The 23,019-nt window shown below is 38.9% G+C and overlaps 1 protein-coding gene across 2 annotated transcripts in view; it reads left to right on the top strand.

The window, feature by feature from the left end:
• The window catches only part of ATL3 (atlastin GTPase 3), a 41,865-nt gene that overhangs the window by 10,918 nt on the left and 7,928 nt on the right, over positions 1-23,019 (top strand). For both annotated transcript variants that reach the window (XM_010837966.1, XM_010837965.1), the window contains exons 2-8: positions 2,060-2,274; positions 2,414-2,557; positions 11,451-11,555; positions 12,114-12,164; positions 14,932-14,988; positions 15,810-15,902; positions 16,861-16,999. In XM_010837966.1, coding sequence (XP_010836268.1) covers positions 2,068-2,274; positions 2,414-2,557; positions 11,451-11,555; positions 12,114-12,164; positions 14,932-14,988; positions 15,810-15,902; positions 16,861-16,999 — 796 coding nt within the window. In that variant the 5' untranslated portion in view covers positions 2,060-2,067. The remainder of the gene's footprint in view (positions 1-2,059; positions 2,275-2,413; positions 2,558-11,450; positions 11,556-12,113; positions 12,165-14,931; positions 14,989-15,809; positions 15,903-16,860; positions 17,000-23,019) is intronic.

Genomic DNA, 23,019 nt, shown 5'->3' with positions numbered 1-23,019 from the left:
TGCAGTGATTTTGGAGCCCCCCAAAATAAAGTCTGACACTGTTTCCACTGTTTCCCCATCTATTTCCCATGAAGTGATGGGACCAGATGCCATGATCTTCGTTTTCTGAATGTTGAGCTTTAAGCCAACTTTTTCACTCTCCTCTTTACTTTCATCCAGAGGCTTTTTAGTTCCTCTTCACTTTCTGCCATAAGGGTGGTGTCATCTGCATATCTGAGGTTATTGATATTTCTCCCAGCAGTCTTGATTCCAGCTTGTGTTTCTTCCAGTCCAGCGTTTCTCATGATGTACTCTGCATATAAGTTAGATAAGCAGGGTGACAATATGCAGCCTTGACGTATTCTTTTTCCTATTTGGAACCAGTCTGTTGTTCCATGTCCAGTTCTAACTGTTGCTTCCTGACCTGCATACAGGTTTCTCAAGAAGCAGGTCAGGTGGTTGGTATTCCCATCTCTTTCAGAATTTTCCATAGTTTATTGTGATCCACACAGTCAAAGGCTTTGGCATAGTTAATAAAGCAGAAATAGATGTGTTTCTGGAACTCTCTTGGTTTTTTGATGATCCAGCAGATGTTGGCAATTTGATCTCTGGTTCCTCTGCCTTTTCTAAAACCAGCTTGAACATCTGGAAGTTCACGGTTCATGTATTGCTGAAGCCTGGCTTGGAGAATTTTGAGCATTACTTTACTTGCGTGTGAGATGAGTGCAATTGTGCAGTAGTTTGAGCATTCTTTGGCATTGCCTTACTCATTCATAATTTCCTAATATTCATTAAATACCCAATTATTAGAATCTGCTTGCTAATGCAGGAAACATGGGTTTGATCCCTGGGTTGGGAAGGTCTCCTAGACAAGGAAATGGCAATCCACTCCAGGAGAATTCCATCTAATCCATGGGGTCACAGAGAATGGGATGTGACTTAGCAACTAAACAACAGCAACAGGTGTCCTTTTAACTGCTTGAGAACCTCTCCTTTAGTACAGGAAGTGGTGCTTTGCTTCGTTTCATAGATTCCACTGCTGCTTTGTTTTTTTTTTTTTTTGTAAACTTTCCGTAAATCCACATAGCTAAGTGGCTCTGAATTTCAAAGAATATCTTTGTGCTTTTAACTCTAGAAGAGAAACTACGAGTTAGTGTTAATTTTGAGCTAAAGAATTGCTTGCCTCTAAAACCTTGACTAGGTTTTTAAGAGTGATCTGCAAAGCATAGTGACCTACAGATCTTTTCAAGTTTTCTCCAGGACTTGGGACCTGTTACTTAACTTTCGTAGGCCTTAGTTTCTTTATTTTTAAAATGGAGCCGTATTATTTACTTCGTAGAGTTCTAAGGATTAAGTAAAATGATGTATGTGAAAGGCTTGGCCGTGGCAGGTACCCTTTCTACTCTTGGTGGACTTTTGGTTTATTTTCAGTTTGGGACCATTTTGAATGAAGCTCATGTGAACATTCTTGCGTATATGTTTTTTGATGGATCTACACATTTATTTCTCGTAGGTATATACCTAGGAGTGGAGTTGGCTGGGTCATAGTTACGTTTAGTTTTAGTAGATCCTGCCCAGCAGTTTTTCAGAGTGGTTCCATCCCCATCAGAGTGTCTGAGAATTACACTTGCACCATTCTGACGGGCAAGCAGTGGTATCTCCGTGCGGTTTGGATTTACATTTCTTTGTTAAGTAATGGTATAGAAACTTTTCATACGATTATTGACCATTTGGATATCCTTTTTAAATGAAATGCCTGTTCATAATCTTTTGCTTATTACTCTTGTTAAAGATGGAATAGTTGTCTTTTTCTTTGGGATTTCTATAATGATTCTGGATATGAGTCCTTTGGAGTTAGGTGTTACAATATTTTCTTTTAGCCTGTAACTTGCATTTTTACTCCCTTAATGATGTCTTTTAATGAACAAAATTCTTAATGTTAATGAAGTCTAATTAATTTGTCTTTTTTCTTTTCTTTTATGGTTGGGTGCTTTTGTGCTCTGTTTAAAAAGTTTTTACTCTTCCATGCTAAAGATACATATATTTGAAACTTTTTTTTTTAATCTCTATAACAACATAGGTGATGCTATGGAGAGTGGAAAGCCTGGTCCAGTGCAGGTTGTTTTGGTTCAGAAAGACCAACATTCCTTTGAGCTAGAAGAGAAAGCCTTGGCCAGCATCCTCTTACAGGACCACATCCGAGAGCTCGATGTGGTGGTGGTGTCGGTGGCTGGTGCCTTCCGAAAGGGCAAGTCCTTCTTTCTGGACTTCATGCTACGCTACTTATATTTCCAGGTGAGGTAGAGTTATTTTATTTCAAATTAGAAAGTGGAGACTTTTGTGTCCAGAAGAGCAAACTCACCTCATGAGTTAATCCTTGATGTGCAAAGTTACTTGAATAAGTTTTAATGGAAATTTCTTATTTCTCCTATAGAAGGAAGGTGGCCATTCAAACTGGTTAGGTGACCCAGAAGAACCGTTGACAGGGTTTTCATGGCGAGGGGGCTCTGACCCAGAAACCACCGGAATTCAGATCTGGAGTGAGGTTTTCACTGTGGAGAAGCCAGGTGGAAAGAAGGTAAGGAAGAAAAAGACTTACAAGCTACCAAATACAGTGAAATAAAAACTTTAATGTAATTTTCAGATAATCCAGTTAAAATGATTTTTATCAAAATGATATGAGTTCAAGATTTAAAAATAATGCACGAATGCAGTTTAAAAGGTCAGTGGTAGCAGAAGGCTTCTGAGATGACCTAGCCCTCCGTCTGCTCATTTTCACTCCCAGACGCGAATGCTCTCAACTGTTCAGAAGTTCCTTTACGCTCCTACTTCTGTCAGCGTTCACTCCACCCACCCCTCCGGCTGTCAGCGGCTCCTCTCACGAGCCTCATAATTTTCAGTTGTAGAGCAGCTCCCAGATTTCTTTGTAAGGGTCAGCTGGGGCAAGGTATATGTCTGCTCCAGTGGAAAGAGAGAATCTGGGGTTACGACTGTTTCTTAAATAGACTTTAACCCTTCCTTCTGTTTTTAGTCTCACCCTAAAGCATCTTTCCATGGTTGTTTGTGCCTCTCATTTTTTGTCTTTCCAAGGCTTGAGATTTCCTATCTCCCCTTCACGTTGTTCAGTTTCAGCCTTTTCCTTGATGTTAAGTTATTAAATATTTTGAGAGATGCAGAATTGATGCATGACTCTTGATCACTGTTTCCACAGCTTCTGTTTTATGAATTTCCTTATTATTTCTTTAAATATTTTGTTTCTGTTTTAGTAAAGTTTCAGAAGAAAGGTATATTAGAAAACCCTCTAATTTTTTTTTAAATGCTTAGATATGCATACAAAAAAATGTGTAGCAAAATAGGGAGATTTTTGCACTTTTTTTTTTTCAAGGAAGAGAATGTAGAGAATTCCCTGGCAGTCCAGTGACTGGGGTTCTGATCACTGCCAAGTGTACATGTTTGATTCCTGGTCAGAGTACTAAGATCCCGTAAGCTGTGGGGGCGAGGAGGTGGGTAGGAAGAGACTGGAGGAGAATGAGGATTTTTTGAAATATAAGGTTAGAAACTTTAGCTTGGAAGGATCTTTAGATATTATTTTATCCATTCTTTAATTTTTTAAACAGCTTTATTAAGATACAATTGATATTCCATTTCTCCCCTCCCAAGTTTTGTGCTTTTGTCATATATTTTACTATAACAACATTGTTTTTATTTTTATTTATGTTTAAATATTCAGTTATCTTTTAAAGATATTTAAATAATAAGAAAAAAGCCATGTACTTACACATGCAGTTACCATTAACTGTACTTTACTTTGAAGTCCAGATTTCTGTGTCCAGATTTCTATCTATTTTTTGTGTTCATTTTTTCCTCCTGCTTGAAGGACTTCCTTAAATAGTTCTTGTAGTGCTACTCTTCTGTTGCGGAATTCTTTGAGCTTTTGTTCTGTGTCTGAAAAGTATTTCACCTTTGTTTTGAAAATAGTTATGCTGGGTATAGAATTCTACGATGGGAGTTTTATCTTTCAGGGCTTCAGAGATGTCAGTCCCCTGCCTTTTTGCTGACATTGTTTCTGCTGAGAAATCTATTGTTATACTTATTTTTGTTTGTCTCTGTGTTTAATGTGTCTTTTTTTGTCTGGTTGCTTTAAAATTTTTTTTCTTTATCATTTTTTTTTTTTTTTTTTAGGAATTTGATTATGACATGTCTTTGTGTATTTATGTTTCTTGTGTTTGAATTTTTTTGAGCTTTTTGAATCTGCAGGCTTATAATTTTTATAAAATTCAAACATTTGGGGGGCCATTGCTTCTCCAAATATTGTTTTGTCCCTATTACATGCATGCCAGGCTGCTTGAAGCTGTCCCATAGCTCACTGGTGCTCCATTCACTTAAAAAATTTTATTTCTCTGTTTCCTTTCAGATAGTTTCTGTTGCTAAGTCTTCTAGTTCACGAGTCTTTTAAATCTGTTGTTAATCCCATCTGGTGTATTTTTTTCTTTAAACATTTTTTCTTTATTATTTATTTTCACTGTCAGTTCAGTTCAGTTCAGTTGCTCAGTCGTGTCCGACTCTTTGCGACCCCATGAATCGCAACATGCCAGGCCTCCCTGTCCATCACCAACTCCCAGAGTTCACTCAGACTCACGTCCATCGAGTCAGTAATGCCATCCAGCCATCTCATCCTCTGTCATCCCCTTCTCCTCCTGCCCCCAATTCCCTCCAGCATCAGAGTCTTTTCCAATGAGTCAGCTCTTCGCATGAGGTGGCCAAAGTACTGGAGTTTCACCTTTAGCATCATTCCTTCCAAAGAAATCCCAGGGCTGATCTCCTTCAGAATGGACTGGTTGGATCTCCTTGCAGTCCAAGGGTTTCTCAAGAGTCTTCTCCAACACCCAGTTCAAAAGCATCAATTCTTTGGCGCTCAGCCTTCTTCACAGTCCAGCTCTCACATCCATACATGACCACTGGAAAAACCATAGCCTTGACTAGACTGACCTTTGTTGGCAAAGTAATGTCTCTGCTTTTGAATATGCTATCTAGGTTGGTCATAACTTTTCTTCCAAGGAATAAGCATCTTTTAATTTCATGGCTGCAGTCACCATCTGCAGTGATTTTGGAGCCCCCAAAAATAAAGTCTGACACTGTTTCCACAGTTTCCCCATCTGTTTCCCATGAAGTGATGGGACCAGATGCCATGATCTTAGTTTTCTGAATGTTGAGTTTTAAGCCAACTTTTTCACTCTCCTCTTTGACCTTCATCCAGAGGCTTTTTAGTTCCTCTTCACTTTCTGCCATAAGGGTGGTGTCATCTGCATATCTGAGGTTATTGATATTTCTCCCGGCAATCTTGATTCCAGCTTGTGTTTCTTCCAGCCCAGCGTTTCTCATGATGTACTCTGCATATAAGTTAAATAAAGCAGGGTGACAACATACAGCCTTGACGTACTCCTTTTCCTATATGGAACCTGTACTGAGTCTTAATTGTGGCTCACAGGATCTTTGTCATGGCAAGGGGGCTTCTTAGTTGCGGCATACATGTGGTGTCTAGTTCTCTGACCACGGATTGAACCCAGGCCCCCTGCATTGGGAGTATGGAGTCTTACCCACTGGACCATCAGAGATGTCCCTCATCTAGTGTATTTTTCATTTCAGACATTGAGATTTTCATCTTCAGTTTATTTTAGGTCTTTTTTTAAAAATGTTTTTTATGGCACTTAACTTTTTGAATGTGTGAAGTACAGGTATACAGAATACTGTTTTAGAGTCATTTTCTGTTAGTTTTATGTCTGTGACAGTGATTTTTTCTCATTTGGGTGGTATCTTTGCGTGCTCATTTGAGTCATATCTTTGCATGCCTGCAAACTTTTGGTTGGATGCCAGAATTTTAACTAGTGTGAATTTTAACTAGTTGAATGCTGGATAGTTTTGAATTCCCATAAAATACTTAGCTTGTTATGTAGGATGCATTTAAGAAATTTGGAAGCTGATGGATTCTTTTTGGTCTTGCTTTTGAATTTTAGGGTTTGTTAAATGAGACAGCTGTATTTAATCTAGAGCTATTTGTTCTTTACTACTAAGGCAAGACTTTAGAATTACAGGGCTTTTGTAGTCTGACTGGAGGGAAGAGGTGCTATTCTTGCCCCACTGTGAGCAGTGGGTAATCTTCCCTCTAAGCCTTTTGAATGGCTCTTTCTCCAGCATCAGGTAATTTCCTTATTCACATGAGCTTGTCGAGACTCAGCTGAACACTTGATGGGGACTCTGCGATCCATGGTGTTCTTTGCCTCTGTAGCCCTCTCCTCTCAGGCGCTCTGCCTAAGAGTCCCTTTGCCTTGGTCTCCCTGACTCTCAGCTGTATTTTCTCAACTCTGGGACTCTGTTGGCTCTGCCTGGGTTCCCCCTCCTTAGCCAGTTAGCTGTGTCACCTGCAGGGCTGACCTCATCTGTTTCCTTTCTCTCAAGGATCATTATCCTTTGTTACCTGATGCCCAGTGTTTTGCCTCTGTTTCATAAAGTGTTAGTTGCTCAGTCATGTCTGACTCATTGTGACCCCCTGGACTGTAGCCCACCAGGCTCCTCTGTCCATGTGATTCTCCAGACCACAGTACCAGAGTAGGTTGCCATTTCCTTCTCCAGGGGATCTTTCCAACCCAGAGATTGAACCCCGAGTCTCCTGAATTCAGACAGATTCTTTTTTTTTTTTTTTTCAAATTCTGCACAATTTTGCTTATATGTGGAATCTAAAAATTGAAACAAGTGAACAAATGTAACAAAATGAAAATGAGTTCTAGATCTGGAGAGCAAGCAGATGGTTGCTAGAGGGGATTGAAGTTGGAGGAGGAAAAAAATAGGTGAGGGAGATTAAGGTACAAACTTCCAGATACAAAATAAATGAGTAATGGGCATGACATATACATTATAGAGAAGATAGTCAATATAATCTTTGTATGGTGACAGATGAAAACTGGACTTAGCATGGCGATTTTTTTGAACATACAGAAAAAATCGAATCACTATGTACCACAAACTAAGACAATGGCATAGGTCAGTTATACTTTAAAAACAAACTAACCAATAAACAAACTCATAGAAAAAGAGAGTTTTGTGGCTACCAGAGGCTAGTGATGAAAGATGGGGAGAATTAGATGTATTCAGTCAAAAGGTACAAACGTCTGTTTATAAGATAAATAAGCACAAGGGATGTAATTAATGTACAACATAATATAATTAACATACTGTATGTTATATATGAAAGCTGTTAAGAGAGTAAATCCTAAGAGTTCTCACCACAAGGAAAAAAATTTCTTTAATTTAGTATCTATGTGAAGTTGATTGATATTCCCTAAACTTATTGTAATAAACATTTCATGATGTAAGTCAAATCATTATGGTATAAACCTTAAGCTTATGTAGTGCTATCTGTCAATTATATCTCAAGAAAACTGGAAGAAAAAAGGTATGAAAAGGAATATTGATACACACACAAAAAGAGAACCTGATGAGTAGGAAATAGTTGTTTATATTAAAGTAACAGAGTTAAGCAACAGAGGAAGTAAAAGGGTTTTATAATTATTCAAAAAATTATAAAGGGAGGAAAAGACAGGTGTCAACAATGCTTTCTTGAATTTAGAGCATGAAGAAATAATTTCTAAATTTGATAAATCAAGAAACAGCAATACAAGTATATTTTAAATAGGAAAATAACCACCAAGAGAGTACAAACGAAACTGGTTAAAAATAGATGGCTCTGAGAAATGTAAATCAGAACTACACTTGGTACCACCTCACACTGGTCAGAATGGCCATCATTAAAAATTCTGGAAATAACGAATGCTGGAGAGGGTGGAGAGAAAAGGGAAGACACCCACACTGTTGTGGGAATATAAACTGGTACAGCCCCTATACAGAACATTATAAACAGTTCTCAAAAAACTAAAAAGAGAGTTGTCCACCAATCCCACTCCTGCTGCTGCTGCTGCTAAGTCACTTCAGTCATTTCCAACTCTGTGTGACCCCATAGATGGCAGCCCACCAGGCTCCCCCGTCCCTCGGATTCTCCAGGCAAGAACACTGGAGTGGGTTGTTATTGCCTTCTCCTCAGGCAGATTCCTTATTGTCTGAGCCACCAGGGACAGTAGTCATCAGATGAATATGTCGTATTTTATTTACCTATTTCCCTATTGGTGGGCATTTAGATTGTTTCTTTTTTTTTCATTTTGTAATCCCTGCTATAGTGAACAACCCGAAAAATGTTTTTGCGAGTAGTGTGCAAGCATGTCTCCAGGCCACAGTTTTTTGAACTGTGTCCATGACCCAATAAAGTGTAGAGAAATCAATTTATTGCTTACGACCAGTTTCGTTTTTTCAGATTAATTATTCATTTTATTTTTTTAAATTAATTAATTTTAATTGGAGGCTAATTGCTTTACAATATTGTGGTGGTTTTGCCATACATTGATATAAATCAGCCATGGGTGTACAGTTCAGTTCAGTCGGTCAGTCGTGTCCAACTCTTACAACCCCATGGACAGCAGCACACCAGGCCTCCCTGTCCATCACCAACTCCCGGAATTTACTCAAACTCATGTCCATTGAGTCGGTGATGCCATCCAGCCATCTTACCCTCTGTCGTCCCCTTCTCCTGCCTTCCCAGCATCTTTCCCAGTCTTTCCCAGCATCAGGATCTTTTCAGGTGAGTCAGTTCTTTGCATCAGGTGGCCAAAGTTTTAGAGTTTCAGCTTTAACATCAGTCCTTCCAATGAATATTCAGGGCTGATCTCCTTTAGGATGGACTGGTTAGATCTTCTTGCAGTCCAAGGGACTCTCAAGAGTCTTCTCCAACACCACAGTTCAAAAGCATCAATTCTTTGGCACTCAGCTTTCTTTATAGTCCAACTCTCACATCTATACATGACTACTGGAAAAACCATAGCCTTGATGAGACAGACCTTTGTTGGCAAAGTAATGTCTCTGCTTTTTAACATGCTGTCTACGTTGGTCATAACTTTTCTTCCAAGGAGCAAGCGTCTTTTAATTTCATGGCTGCAGTCACCATCTGCAGTGATTTTGGAGCCCCCCAAAATAAAGTCTGTCACTGTTTCACTGTTTCCCCATCTATTTCCCATGAAGTGATGAGACCAGATGCCATGATCTTCGTTTTCTGAATGTTGAGCTTTAAGCCAACTTTTTCACTCTCCTCTTTCACTTTTATCAAGACACTCTTTAGTTCTTCTTCGCTTTCTGCCATAAGGGTGGTGTCATCTGCATATCTGAGGTTATTGATATTTCTCCCAGCAATCTTGATTCCAGCTTGTGTTTCTTCCAGTCCAGCGTTTCTCATGATGTACTCTGCATATAAGTTAAATAAGCAGGGTGACAATATGCAGCCTTGACGTATTCCTTTTCCTATTTGGAACCAGTCTGTTGTTCCATGTCCAGTTCTAACTGTTGCTTCCTGACCTGCATACAGATTTCTCAAGAGGCAGGTCAGATGGTCTGGTGTTCACATCGCTAAGAATTTTCCACAGTTTGTTGTGATCCACACAGTCAAAGGCTTTGGCATAGTCAGTAAAGCAGAAATAGATGTTTTTCTGGAACTCTCTTACTTTTTCCATGATCCAGCTGATGTTGGCAATTTCATCCCTGGTTCCTCTGCCTTTTCTAAAACCAGCTTGAACATCTGGAAGTCACAGTTCACATACTGTTGAAACCTGGCTTGGAGAATTTTGAACACGGGTATTCATGTACACGGGTGTACATGTGTCCCCCATCCCGGGCCCCCCTCCCACCTCTCTCTTCCCCATCCCATCCCTCTGGGTTGTCCCAGTGCACCAGCTTTGAGTGCCCTGTCTAATGCATTGAACTTTGACTGTTATGACCAGTTTTTTAAAAATAAGAACTAGGAAGTATTAGAGTATATATAGTGCAGATAAAAATTAAATTTCAGCTTAATGCATGTGCATATTTGATTGTAATATAAAATATATTTCTTACCGTGGGTTCTAGTGAAAAACATTGGAAAGTCTCTTAAAAGTAAAATTACTGGGTCTGAGAATACCCATTTCCTCTATTTCTCACTGTTGCCAAACTGTTCTTGAAGGTCGTTAGAGCATTTTATTGTTCCACTACATGATATATGAATACCATTTCCCTCCAAATATCCAGTACTTTAAGTGTACATAGGACTCCCACTCCTCAAAGAGCTTCTCTTTAGTATTTCTTCTTTTTCCCTCTAGTTAGCCTCATTTTTCTTATTAGCAGATGTTATGATTTTCTTTTTCATTGAGAGATAATTTGCCTACAATAAAATTCATCCTTTCAAAGTGTGTAATTCAGGTATTTTTAGTACACTTATAAGACTGTGCAAGTATTACCATGTAATGCTAGAACATTTTTATCACCCCCCAAAAGAAACTCAGTCACGTCCCATTTCCCTCTTCTTCCAGCCCCTGGCCACACCCGATCTCCTTTCCTTTTCCATGTTTGCTGTTTCATACAAATGGAATCATATAAAATATGGGTATTTTGTATGACCTCTTCCAGCCAGCCCAGTGCCCTCAAGGCCCTACCATGATGTAACATATGTATTGAGACTTGACTCATTTCCATGGTAAAATAATCCAGTGTATGGATATGTACTCCTTTTTGTTTATCCATTCGTCAGTCAAACAACATTTAGCCTGTTTCTGTACCTTGGTTATTGTGAATAATGCTGCAGTGAATGTGGGAGTGCAGATATCTTTTCAATTATCGGAAGTTATGCAAGGATGGTAGGTACTGCATCTTTTTTTTTTTTTTTTTAACATTTTTACATAAATCTCACTTTTAAGGTAGGACTGTGTCATTAAGTTCTTTTTGGAAAGAATGAGGCTTCATGAGACCTAGTTACACAGAGTGAACGATGGCTTTGATTCTGTTGCTTTCATTTGGCATCTGTGGTGTGGTTTCTTTCGTACAGATTGAAATAAATGTTGGTTTTTCTTTTGTCAAATGACCAGAAAATCCTATAACTTAAAGAGAAGTATTCAGCTTTGCAGGGGAATGCCAACAAGGCCATATATTTTATTTTTATTGAATAATGCCTGAGTTTAAACTAAGTCAATATTTTAAATTTGTTTTTCAACAACAAAAACATCCACAGGACTGGCTTGAAAAGTGAGCTAATTGGCTTCAACATTTGGCTGTCTTAATTATTAGGGTAATTTTCCTCTCTTTTCATATTGCTCTGTAAACACCTCTGTTCTGTACTGTCTGTCAGAGCAGATAATCTTTTCCGGCAAAGTTCTTTGATCAGAAAAAACCAAGGCATCTAAATACTTACCTTTATTGAAAAAAATCTGCATGTAAGTGGACCCATGTGGTTCACACCCATGTTGTTCAAGGGTTAGCTGTAATTGTGCTTTTCTGATAGAACCTGCGAGCATGTGCTTCCCCCTTCTCACTTGAACCTATTCTGTGTGTGTGTGTGTGTTTTATAGGTTGCAGTTGTTCTGATGGACACCCAGGGGGCATTTGACAGCCAGTCCACAGTGAAAGACTGTGCAACCATCTTCGCTCTGAGCACCATGACTAGCTCTGTGCAGGTAAAACCACTTGACTAGGAAAACATTTTGTAGAAGAAATAGGATAAAGAGGACACATCAAGTTTCAGCTATTGTTCTGTTATCAGAATTCCTATGGTGATAAGTATAAGTAATGTTTTTTTTATACTACGGGTATCAGTGAAGCTCTTACAAGCTCAAGAAGCAGCCTAAATTACTAATATTTTCCCACTTTGGTCATAATATAGTATATTCCAGGAAAAGTCTGAAAAATGGAAATTGAAGTTAAATCAATTGCATTATATGGGAAAATTTCTTACTTTTTTGGTATAAAAAAGTAAGAAAACTGTATTTTAAACTATAAAGGAAGAATTATGCTATTTCAACCTTATATGCATAGTTCTCCAAAAAGACAGATAATATTACTGTTTAAACAGACCTCGTATTTTTATATGCAGACCTTTAACTGTACAAGCTTCTGGTCACTGCTTTAGACTTACTTGGTATTTAAGCCACCTGGGTGGCTTAAAACGTAGAAATCCACCTGCCAGATTTATGAAGTAGAGTAGAGTAGTATCAATCTGAATTTTTGTTTTCTAGATTTATAATTTGTCCCAGAACATTCAAGAAGATGATCTTCAACAGCTGCAGGTATGTATTCCTCATAAAAATGTTAATAATGTAATTTAAAAGTTTTAAGGCCAAGGTGCATTTTACAACTGAGTAGTTTCAGCAAAAGATTGAAATGTGGAGGAAGGTGTGGGCTCATGGTAGTCCTTCACTCTGTGCATCTATGATTGGAGTGGTCAGGGATGCTCTTATTGAGTTAAGCAGGGGACCGAAAAAAGTGAGAGGGTAAATCCTGCAGATATTTTGGGGGGAAAGTGATGCAGGGAAGGAAACAGCGGGAAAACAGACCTTGATGTGGAGTGTCCTTGGTGGGTCCAGGCACAGCATGGAGGCCAGTGGGTGAGGCTGGAGGATGAGTAGGAGAATGGTGAGTGATGACGTGAGAGAGGCGGGCGCTCAGCTTCCAGTGATGCCCTGCTTTGTAAGGACTTGGGCTTTTCCTCTGCATGAGATGGGAGCCAGGTTTTGATCAGAGGATATTGCTTGACATGTGATAAAAGGATCATGGTGACTGTTGTGTTTAGAGTATATTTTTAGAGGTGCAACGATGCATTCAGTGAGACTGCTTATGAACCTACTGCAGTAATTCAAGTGAGGCTAAATAAACTAGTATTCATAAAAGGCATAGCGTCATTGCCTGGAAAACAGTATGTGCTTAATATGTGCTATCTGTTACCTATTAAACCTGTTACTGTTATTAGTCATTGTCCTCTCTCCATAGCAGCAGTTCTTACACATGTTTCCTGTAAAATCCTCTTCATTGGGTATCCCAGAGTTGGATGCAGTCTGGCATGCTTCTCAAATTCTACTCTTCCCACTGACATCCAGGAAATATATCAGAATGTGAGAGTCTTGGGGGTGTCATTTATTATAGAGATTACCTTGAATTAGTTTTAATTTATATTCCTTAAAAAAAATAATTCCAAAATTTTGGCTCTTGATGTTACTATTACCAGTTACTTGTACTTCATAATTGGTGGTTCTACACTGGTTCTACACCAGTGCCATCATTCAGTGGTTGAGAGCTGTTGCTCTGTGATACGTATCCATCAAAACTTGACTTTGATACCTTTTCACCTGAAACTGACCCCTTTCTAAGCTCCTTTCTTTCACACATTTTTTGGAATACCTAATTTGTGTGAGGGCTTCCCTGGTAGATCGGTGGGAAAGAATCCACCTGCCAGTGTAGGAGACGTGAGTTCGATCCCTGGGTCAGGAAGATCCCCTGGAGAAGGAAATGGCAACCCAGTCCAATATTCTTGCCTGGGAAATCCCACAGACAGAGGAGCCTGGCAGGCCACAGTCTATGGGGTCGCAGAGAGTCGGACTTGACTGAGCAACTAAACAACAGCAACAGCAATTAGTGTGAGGCAGTGGACCAAGTGCTGCAGATGCACTAGTGTGTGAGGTAGACTTGATTCTTGATGGATTTTGTAGTCCAGTCAGTGGGAGGGTGCAGAAATGACTGGGCATGAGTGATGTGTCAGGACTACTGCACACACCTCACAGAGTGCCACAACCTGGGTGGCTTAAAACGTAGAAATGTGTCATCTCACAGTTGGGGAAGCTGGAAGTCATATGTGTATGTAATATATATAAAGACTTCTACCCATTTCCTTAGTCATCAGGAAATGTCAGTCATCAGTCATCCTCCCTCACCTCCTGTTTCAGGGTAACTGGTGCTTTAATTTCTGAGCCTTTCAGGGATTCTGCTGAGAGACTCTGCTTGTTACTTTTTGGCCCCTGCCTCATAGATCTCTTATTCTTAGAGGGGTGGAGAAAGCCAAAACCCAAGACAGTTCTTGTTCTCCTTCCAGAGTGTTTGTGACAACTCTTCTTTTTCATACCCTTTCTCTTCCTCTCTGTCCTGTGAGTTTATAACTTTTGCACTTCATTTTGCTATACTTTTTGGTGCAGCTTCATGAAGAAATAGAGGTAAATGTGTAAACCCTAACTTTAAAGAATTCCTTCATTGGGTCATTCGAACAGCGTGCATCCTACAGGTCTGGTACATGCTGTCCTCGGTGCTGGAGGTCCCATAGTGCACAGAGCGTCCCTGCCCTCATGGACTTTAAATGCTAGTAGTGAAGACAGATACTAATCAAGATAAGTAAAGGTATAGTGTGTTAGATAGACAAGTGAGGAGAAAAATTTGAAAGGACATGGGACAGGAAATACTGGGTGGAGAGGTGTAATGTTTTTAGGTAGATGGCCATGGGAGCCTTCATTAGGAAGGAGTCATTGGAGTAAATGCCTGAAGGAGGGTTGTAGCTGTTCAGGTGTTTGGGGGGAAGGACATTGCAGGCAGAAGGAGGCATCAGAACAAAGGCCCTAGGATGGCAGTGCATGCAGCAAGTTTGAGGAACATCAAGGAGGGCCAATGTGGCCAGATCACACTGTAGGGTCTGGCTTTTATGCACAGTGAGGTTGAAGGGTTTTGAGCAGAGGCATCATGTGGTCTGACTAACCTTCTGTATAACAGAGCCACCGTGGCCACTGTATTGAGCAGAGTCTGTGGGGCTGACACAGTGAGAAGCTATCGCAATATTCTAAGCCATGTGGAAGTTGCACATGGTTGGATTTTGGGTTTGCTAATGAATTGGAATGAGGAATTTCTGAGAGAGAAATAGTCTAGATTATTTTAAGATTTGTGACTCCTGTGGGAGTGTAGAATTTTGGTCTCATATAAGTAGTATTCAGTCTGTTAAAAGAATTATTTGCTAAAGAATAGCCATTAAAATATTTTATGTAATATTGCCTTACAAACCATAACTCTTCTTTTTTAAAGCTCTTCACAGAATATGGTCGTCTGGCGATGGATGAAATTTTCCAAAAACCCTTCCAGGTAGGCTGTTAACTGTAAATATAAGTCACATCTTTGTTTTAGTTCATAGATGGGCAAACTATAAGCCATAGGCCAAATACAGCCAGCTGCCTGTTTTTATATGACCTGGGAGTTAGGAATGGTTTTTTTTTTACATTTGTAAATGGTTGAAAAAAAATCAAAAGAGGAATAATATTTCATGGTATGTGGAAATGATCTGAAATTTAAATGTCAGTTGGCCATAGTGAAGGCTTTATTGGAACTTAGCTACACTTATTTGTATTGTCCATGGATGCTTTTTGCTACAACAGTCTGAAATATTTACTCTCTGGCCCTTTACAGAAAACCTTTGCTGACCCCAGCTTTAGCTAATTGCTTTATGAGGATGAGAATGCACAGTAACCTCAGTAAGATTAAAGGATCTCTAAGCATTATTTTTTATTTTAGTTTTTTTTTTCCTGTCTGACATTAACAGATCTCATTTTATGATTAGCTAGTGCTCTTTTTTTTCTTGTCCTTCACCATATTCTTCATACTTGCCTTTTGAGCAGACCCTTGAATGTAGCATTTTCTCATCAGTCTATTTTCATCAATCTCTTCCTCTTAACCCATGAGGACAAAAATATCAGATAGGATATACTGACCTCACAAATGGCTTATACATGTCCTTCTAGTCTTTATAGAGTTTCTAAGACATTACAGGGTAGGATTGGGTAGATAATTCCTTTAGCACATTCTCTTGCCCCTGTTGAAGAAGGTGGCATTTTGCGAAGTGTTTCAGTGGTTATTTTGAACATGCATTTATGCAGTTTTATGATGCGTTCTGCTCTTTTTCTAAATAGACACTGATGTTCCTGGTTCGAGACTGGAGTTTCCCTTATGAATACAACTATGGATTACAGGGAGGAATGTCATTTTTGGAAAAGCGTCTACAGGTAAATAGAAATACAGTCTTCTGAGGAATTACCTAAAAGTAGTGATAACTTTCTCATTTGCCTTTAGCAAATATTTAAATACTTTACTTTAAATATTTAAGGTATTAAAATATTAAAATATTTTAATACTTTAGCAAAGTATTTAAAGGGATTTCCTCTTAGCTCAGTTGGTAAAAATCTGCCTGCAATGCAGGAGACCTGGGTTCAATTCCTGGATCAGGAAGATCCTCTGGACAAAGAAATGTCAACCTATTCCAGTATTCTTGCCTGGGAAAACCCATGGACAGAGGAGTCTGGCTGGCTACAATCCGTGGGGTCACAGGAGTCAGACACGACCTAGCGACTAAACCACTCTCCACCACTGTATTTAAAGCAGATTATGGAAAATTACATTGTGTGTTAAATACTTAGGAATATTAATTAGCACAAACTGATATTATTCATGGTAAGGTTAAAGAACCCGTGTATATAACTCACAGGGATTGGAGAGAAAAACCCCAGGCAAAAACCCAAGCTTTGATTGCAATTTCCATTTCACAATTCACATGTGAGTCTATATGTGCTTTTGGTTTCTGGTGTGGATACAAACAGGCTTAGCCTGTTTTCCAAAATTAAAACACAGGGGTCCTTTGTCAATTACTGCTCACTGGTTCATGCCCACAAGCCTTTCCTTGTCCTTCATGCCCACAAATCTTTCCTTATTCTTCCTAAGTCTTGTGCAATACTCTTTTAAGAAAACTCTTTAGTACCTGTTCTTTGATAGCTCTAAGAGCCAAGCCATAGTTAATCAAATTTATGCATTTATTGCTTCTCAGGGTTCTGAGTTTTCTTATTGGACAGCACCTGGGCCACTGTGATCTTTTAGAGTCAGAAAGTCTTCTTCCCTTTGTCCTATACGAGTGAGTGCTGGTTAGGAGAAACATGTGGTCGTTTGTAAATTGTTGGCCTCTATTGGCAGGTAAAAGAACACCAGCATGAAGAAATTCAGAATGTCCGGAATCACATCCATTCATGTTTCTCCAGCGTCTCCTGTTTTCTGCTACCACATCCGGGACTCCAGGTGGCCACAAGCCCTGACTTTGATGGCAAATTGAAAGGTGTGTTGCAAATGATGTTATTTATACATGTGATTTTTATCTTTGGAATTAAAAAGAGTGACCAGAAAATATCGGTTGTGAATAGCAAGCCCTTGACAGAAATACTGTGTTCTTTTAGAAAGGATAGTGTTTAGAGTCTAGTTCAGTTTTTTCTTCCTGCCTTAGTGTGACCATCAGAATTACATTATCTTAGTTTCTCCATCTGAAATGGTTGTGGTAGTACCCATTAATGATCTTTCTAAGAATGATGTTGTGATTCCTAGTTTACAAGAGATAAAAATGCTAGATAAAGGAAGACTTAACATTAGTCAGCTCATTTTTATGAAGTAAAACTAAAGTCCCAAGCAAAGGTGGTATGATGCATGGCGTGGCTACTGTTTTCATCTTATTTGTGATTATAGCAAACTTGATGCTGGGTCATGAGTTACTATCAGGGAGTGCTAACCTGACAGTAGCTTAGAGGAATCAGAGGTGGGACTCTTGGGTTCCATTGTCTTATTTTTGATCCTTCCTCACTAAAACCTTGGGTCATTTAATGGCTAGTCTTCAGTTTACACATGGGTTTAACCAAGCACTTTTGTTTATAAATTAATCTGAGCTTCTTTTTTTGTTATTCAGTCACTAAGTCCAGTCTGACTATTTTTGCAACCCCATGGACTGTAGCCCACCAGACTCTTCTGTTCAGGGGATTTCCCAGCAAGAATACTGGAGAGGGTGGTCATTTCCTTCTCTAGGGGATATTTCTGACCCCCTGAGATTGAACCCACGTCTCCTGCATTGGCAGGTGGATTCTTTATCACTGAGCCACCAGGGAAGCCCATTTGAGCTTCTTAGGTTCTTAGTAAAATTGAAATAATAATAGCTGCCAATTTTAGAGGCCATTTGTCAGTCTCTCCAGGCTGCTGTGACAAAATACCATAGACTGGGTAGTTTATAAAAAATAGAAATTAATTTCTCATAGTTCTGGAGGCTGGATTTCCCAGATCTGAGTGCCAGCATGATCCGGTGAGGTTGTCTTTCTGGCCTTAAAACTTCTGGTTGTATCCTTTTGGGGGGAATGGGCTGGAGAGCATGGTAGGATCTCTTTCATAGGAGCACTGATCCCACCTGGCTTCACTCCCACGACCTGATCACTTCCCAAAGGCCCCGCCTACTGATACTGTCACCTTTGGGGTTAGAATTTCAACATGTGGGTTTTGGAAGGACACGGACATTCAGACCATAGCAGCAGCACTATGTGGAGTAGGAAATGGCAGTCCACTCCAGTATTCTTGCCTGGAGAATCCCAAGGACTAGCAGGCTGCAGTCGACGGGGTCGCAAAGAGTTAGACACAACTAGAGCAACTAAGCACCACCCCTGTGCTAGTTACTTTTATACTTAATGTTCCCAGTAATTCCATGGAACTGATATTTTTTCCTTTATCTTACAAGTGAAGAAACCGGCTTAGAAAAGTTACATAACTTGCTCAGAGTACTCAGCTAGTAGGTGGTGGGGCAGAGATCCACATCCAGATCCTTGCTCAAAGCTGTAGTGTGCTAGAACGGAAGTTCTGCCGTACTGGGCAAGTCACCTAGAGCATTTACACTGCTTAGTTACTAGAACTTGTCTTGTGAAGTGGCAGTTTTTTATTACTTCGTATTAAACATAAAATGCATAATTTTCAATTTATGTAACTCAGTGGATTCAAGAAAGTTAATATGCTCATTCAGCTTAAGATTTACATTCCAGCTGGTCTTATTATTGTAAAAAAAATTTGAGTCTGAAAGGCTTACCTTTACCTTCTGTTTGCCACCTGTGTGACATTTCATGTGGTTGGCAGCTTTCCTGAAGGGGAAACTTTCACAGCCTGTAGGTTGGCAGTTCGGAAACCCAAGGTTGGGGCCTGTCTTTGGAGAGAAATCTGCTTAGGCAACACTGGTGCTGAAACAAAAGCAGTTGTGAGTGAATTCTCTGAGTTGAGTAGGTGAGAAAGTTGAGTTTGTAGGTAAGGTGTTCTTTAGGATTTTAACGCTCCATTATTAGACATGCCTTTACCAAATCTGAGCTCTGGTATATTCATCACTGGTAGGGAAGCTATCCAGTGAAATCTTAACTGACGATGTTTAAGAGAGGATGGGTGGAAGTGACTCCTCATACGTTTGGTCTTGCTTTAGGGTGGTTTCAGGTTATTGGGCATCAGTTCAGTTCAGTTCAGTTGCTCAGTCGTGTCTGACTTTGCAACCCCATGAATTGCAGCATGCCAGGCCTCCCTGTCCATCACCGACTCCCGGAGTTCACCCAAACTCATGTCCATCGAGTTGGTGATGCCATCCAGCCATCTCATCCTCTGTCATCCCCTTCTCCTCCTGCCCCCAATCCCTTCCAACATCAGGGTCTTTTCCAGTGAGTCAGCTCTTCGCACGAGGTGGCCAAAGTATTGGAGTTTCAGCCTCAGCATCAGTCCTTCCAGTGAACACCCAGGACTGGTCTCCTTTAGGATGGACATATTGGATCTCCTTGCGAGTAACATACATAATATATAAACATGACATTCCTCCATATTATTCAACATCTAAATATTTCAGAATATTCTGTTTTAAAATTAATTTTCATCATGTTATTCTAGGAAACAGGAAGAGCTTTTTAAAGTTCTGTAACCTTGACTTTTGAAATTTTCTATCACCCTTGGGTATATATTTTATGTTAGTTTCCTAGGAACTGCTGTAAAAAAACGCCATAAACTAGATTTCTTAAGAAATTCATCCGCTAACAGTTCAGGAGACCAGAATTCCGAAATCAGGATGTTGTCAGGTGAGGCTCTTCCTGGAGGCTCTTGAGGGGAAGCTGTCCTGTCCTCTTGGTTGCTGGCAGTCCTTGGAATAACTTGGCTTTTAGTTTCATCACTCTACTCTCTGCCTCTGTGGTCACTGGCCACCTTCTCTGTGTTCTCTCTTCTTACAAGGACACTGGTCTTTGAATTTAGGTCCCACTTTCATCCAGTATGATCTCAGCTTATCACATCTGTAAAGCCTCTATTTTTTAAATGAGATCACATTCTGAGATTCCAGATAGACATGCATTTTAGTGGGGGACACTCCAGAGTACACAGATTTACAGGTATGAAGGGTTTGTCACTAAACATTCAGGGTGCTAAGCTTCATATTATAAAATAGGGAACAAATTCTATATAAGCAACCTTTGGTCTTATAATTTATTCACTATGAGTGATAAAACTATAAAACACATTTTTAGGGTTAAAATTCTTTTTTACTACATGGAAAGGCAAGTCCCAAAGGAAGAAATACAGATGGTCAAGGCATAATTAATGAAAATATGTGTTGCCTAGCAATAATCAAGAAAGTGCAAATGTGTCGGTGCCAATTTGTATAGTCTGTACCACAGTAGCAGCATTGTAAATGTTCACAACTTTTGATCCAGTATTTCACTTTTAGGAAATTTTCCTAAGGAATTATGCATATATAAGTAGATAAAAATACGTGGACAAGAATAGTGCCCCTAATGCATTATTATAACAGTGAATTATTGGAAGCAACCCAAATATATATTTCTGAGGAGTTGGTTCAATTACGGTATATCTCACAAAGGAATGAAAATAAATCATTTAAAAGGAAAAAATAGATAGATGGCTCCATCTGTATTTACATAGAAAGATGTTCATGATATGTTGTTAAATGTGGAAAGTACAGAGTAGTAGCATATATTGTATGATCCTAATTATTTAAAACTGAATATTTATGAGGTTGTTTTTAAAAAAGGAAGGATTTGAGAAATAAAAATTTCCTTTATTGTTTCACTTTAAAAATATGTTAATAGTTTGCCCCTGTGTGTCTGTTAAGGAAACTATAGTCATTAGGAGGGTTGTTGATGAAGAATTCTTGTTAGCTCTGCAAAGGTTTGTGGGTATTTATAATTTTAGGGAGCCTTTAAAACAAGATATTGAAGGGTTTTGAGTGAAGAGCAAATTGAGGATGTTACATTGCAAATAGTGTGAGACTTGTGAATATTTGGCAAGTGCTTGGCTGAGAACCACATAAACTTCGTTGTGGGGGACCTTTAAGTAGAGTTGATAACATTTCTCGGAGTTAAAAAAATTACCTAGACATTGTATTTTCTCAAGCATATACTTGTACATTGACTTGGTTGAGATCCTGCAGCTCTGCTCTGTATAACTTGGATAAGACATTAGCCTGAGAATGTTTAGCGGTAATCCAGAAAAAGACCTTCATGTAGTTTTTGTAGAACATTTAAATTTATTAAGAACTGCATTCTGAAGCTGTTTCTGCAAATGTTCCCCTAATTACTTCAGGGATTGTTTTACTGGTCTTACTTTATTTTTTAAAAGAATAACCATTTATTCAGAGGTGAACACCTGCCAGACACAATCTTATTTATGGTATAATCAGTGCTAAGCTGCTGCTTCCTATAGTAGTTAGCTAGGAGATTAGCTCATTTTTGAGACTCCTTTTCAACAGACACAGGATGACTGTCATCACCATAAAGAAAACTGTCTTCCTTTTTTACTAGAGCAGAGAGACCTAATACAGTAACTACTGAGATATTTAGCTAGAAATTAAACACAAGACATTGTAGGGAGCAATCTTCTTGGACGCCATGAGATGTTGAAATTGTCTAAGTCATGTGACAGTAGTTCTTATCTGCTCTTAAGTCTAAAACTCATATTTTGGTACAGCCTTCATAGAAACATTAATTGCTGAGGGTCTATTAAATCTGGGTAAAACCATAGACAATACCATTTGTGGTGTCTATAGATCCTGCTGTTTCTTGTGTGAAATATTTCTGAGGCTCTCAGTCTTTCAGTGTGATGACCATTGAAACCTTTAAGATTTTTCCGAGTGGATAATGCAGTCACATGTTTTAAATCCCAAAAAGGATTAAAATGTATTCAGTGAAAAGTCTCTTTTTTGTAGGCTTCCAGAGTTTCTTTAGTATATGCAAAGCAAATATAAATATACATAGGATAGCATGTTATTAATATGTACACTTATTTGTGTTTCACTTTGGGGTTTTAAAGAATTTGTCCCACTTTTTCTTTCTTGAAATTTTGGGGTCCCATTTTTTCACATTATAATTTATGATCCAGTTACAGTTCAATACAGTCACTCAGTCATGTCCGACTCTTTGTGACCCCATGGACTGCAGCACACCAGGCTTCTCTGTCCATCACCAACCTCCAGAGCTTGCTCAAACTCATGTCCATTGAGTCGGTTATGCCATCCAACCATGTCCTCCTCTGTCATCCCCTTCTCCTCCCGTCAGTCTTTCCCAGGGTCAGGGTCTTTCCCAATGATCCAGTTTGGATCCAGCTTATTTTCCGAATGACTGCCTATGCGTCTCAACACTGTCGAAGAGTCCGACTTGTCCTCACTGGTTGAAATGTCACCTTTATCAAATGTTAAATGTAGGGATCAACACCTTTTTAAAGTTGGTATAGGGCCATATTTTGGTTCCATCCTGAGAGGACTATGAAATTAAGGGTATTTAGATGGAGATCGGTATCTGTTTATTTAGGTATCTCATTAAAAAACATATTTTTTGATGTCAAGAGATCTTATGATTGATTATTTAAGATGGTGTAGAAATGAGTGATTAGAAGTATATGTTACTATTTAGAAAAAAAATCTCATGCAGATTTCAATTTATGAGCCATAAGTGAACTCTAATTATAAAATTGAAAGCATGTGGAAAAATTAATTTTATTTGACCTCTGGAATTGGGGAAGGACTCTTTAAAATTAGAAGGAATAAAAGAAATTATCAAGAAAAACTGCTATAGTTTTGAATACGTAATAATCTTATGCATGTTTATAAAAAGGCAAATAAAATGGAGAAAAATTTCAGTTATAGTATACATAAAGAACAATATATTTATTTACTTGCTGAAGAGTGACTAAGATAAAGGCCCTAAAAGTTCACTGAAAAGGTAATCAGCTAATGAACAAATATGGGAGAGAGTTTGGCCTAACAAGTAATAAAATAAATAAAAGCAAATTAAAAGAATG

The sequence above is a fragment of the Bison bison genome, unplaced genomic scaffold, assembly GCF_000754665.1.
Source record: "Bison bison bison isolate TAMUID 2011002044 unplaced genomic scaffold, Bison_UMD1.0 scf7180017864089, whole genome shotgun sequence".
In the NCBI taxonomy this organism is placed as follows: domain Eukaryota; kingdom Metazoa; phylum Chordata; class Mammalia; order Artiodactyla; family Bovidae; genus Bison; species Bison bison.
The sequence above is the reverse complement of the archived record's forward strand: the minus strand, read 5'-3'. Positions and strand labels throughout refer to the sequence as shown.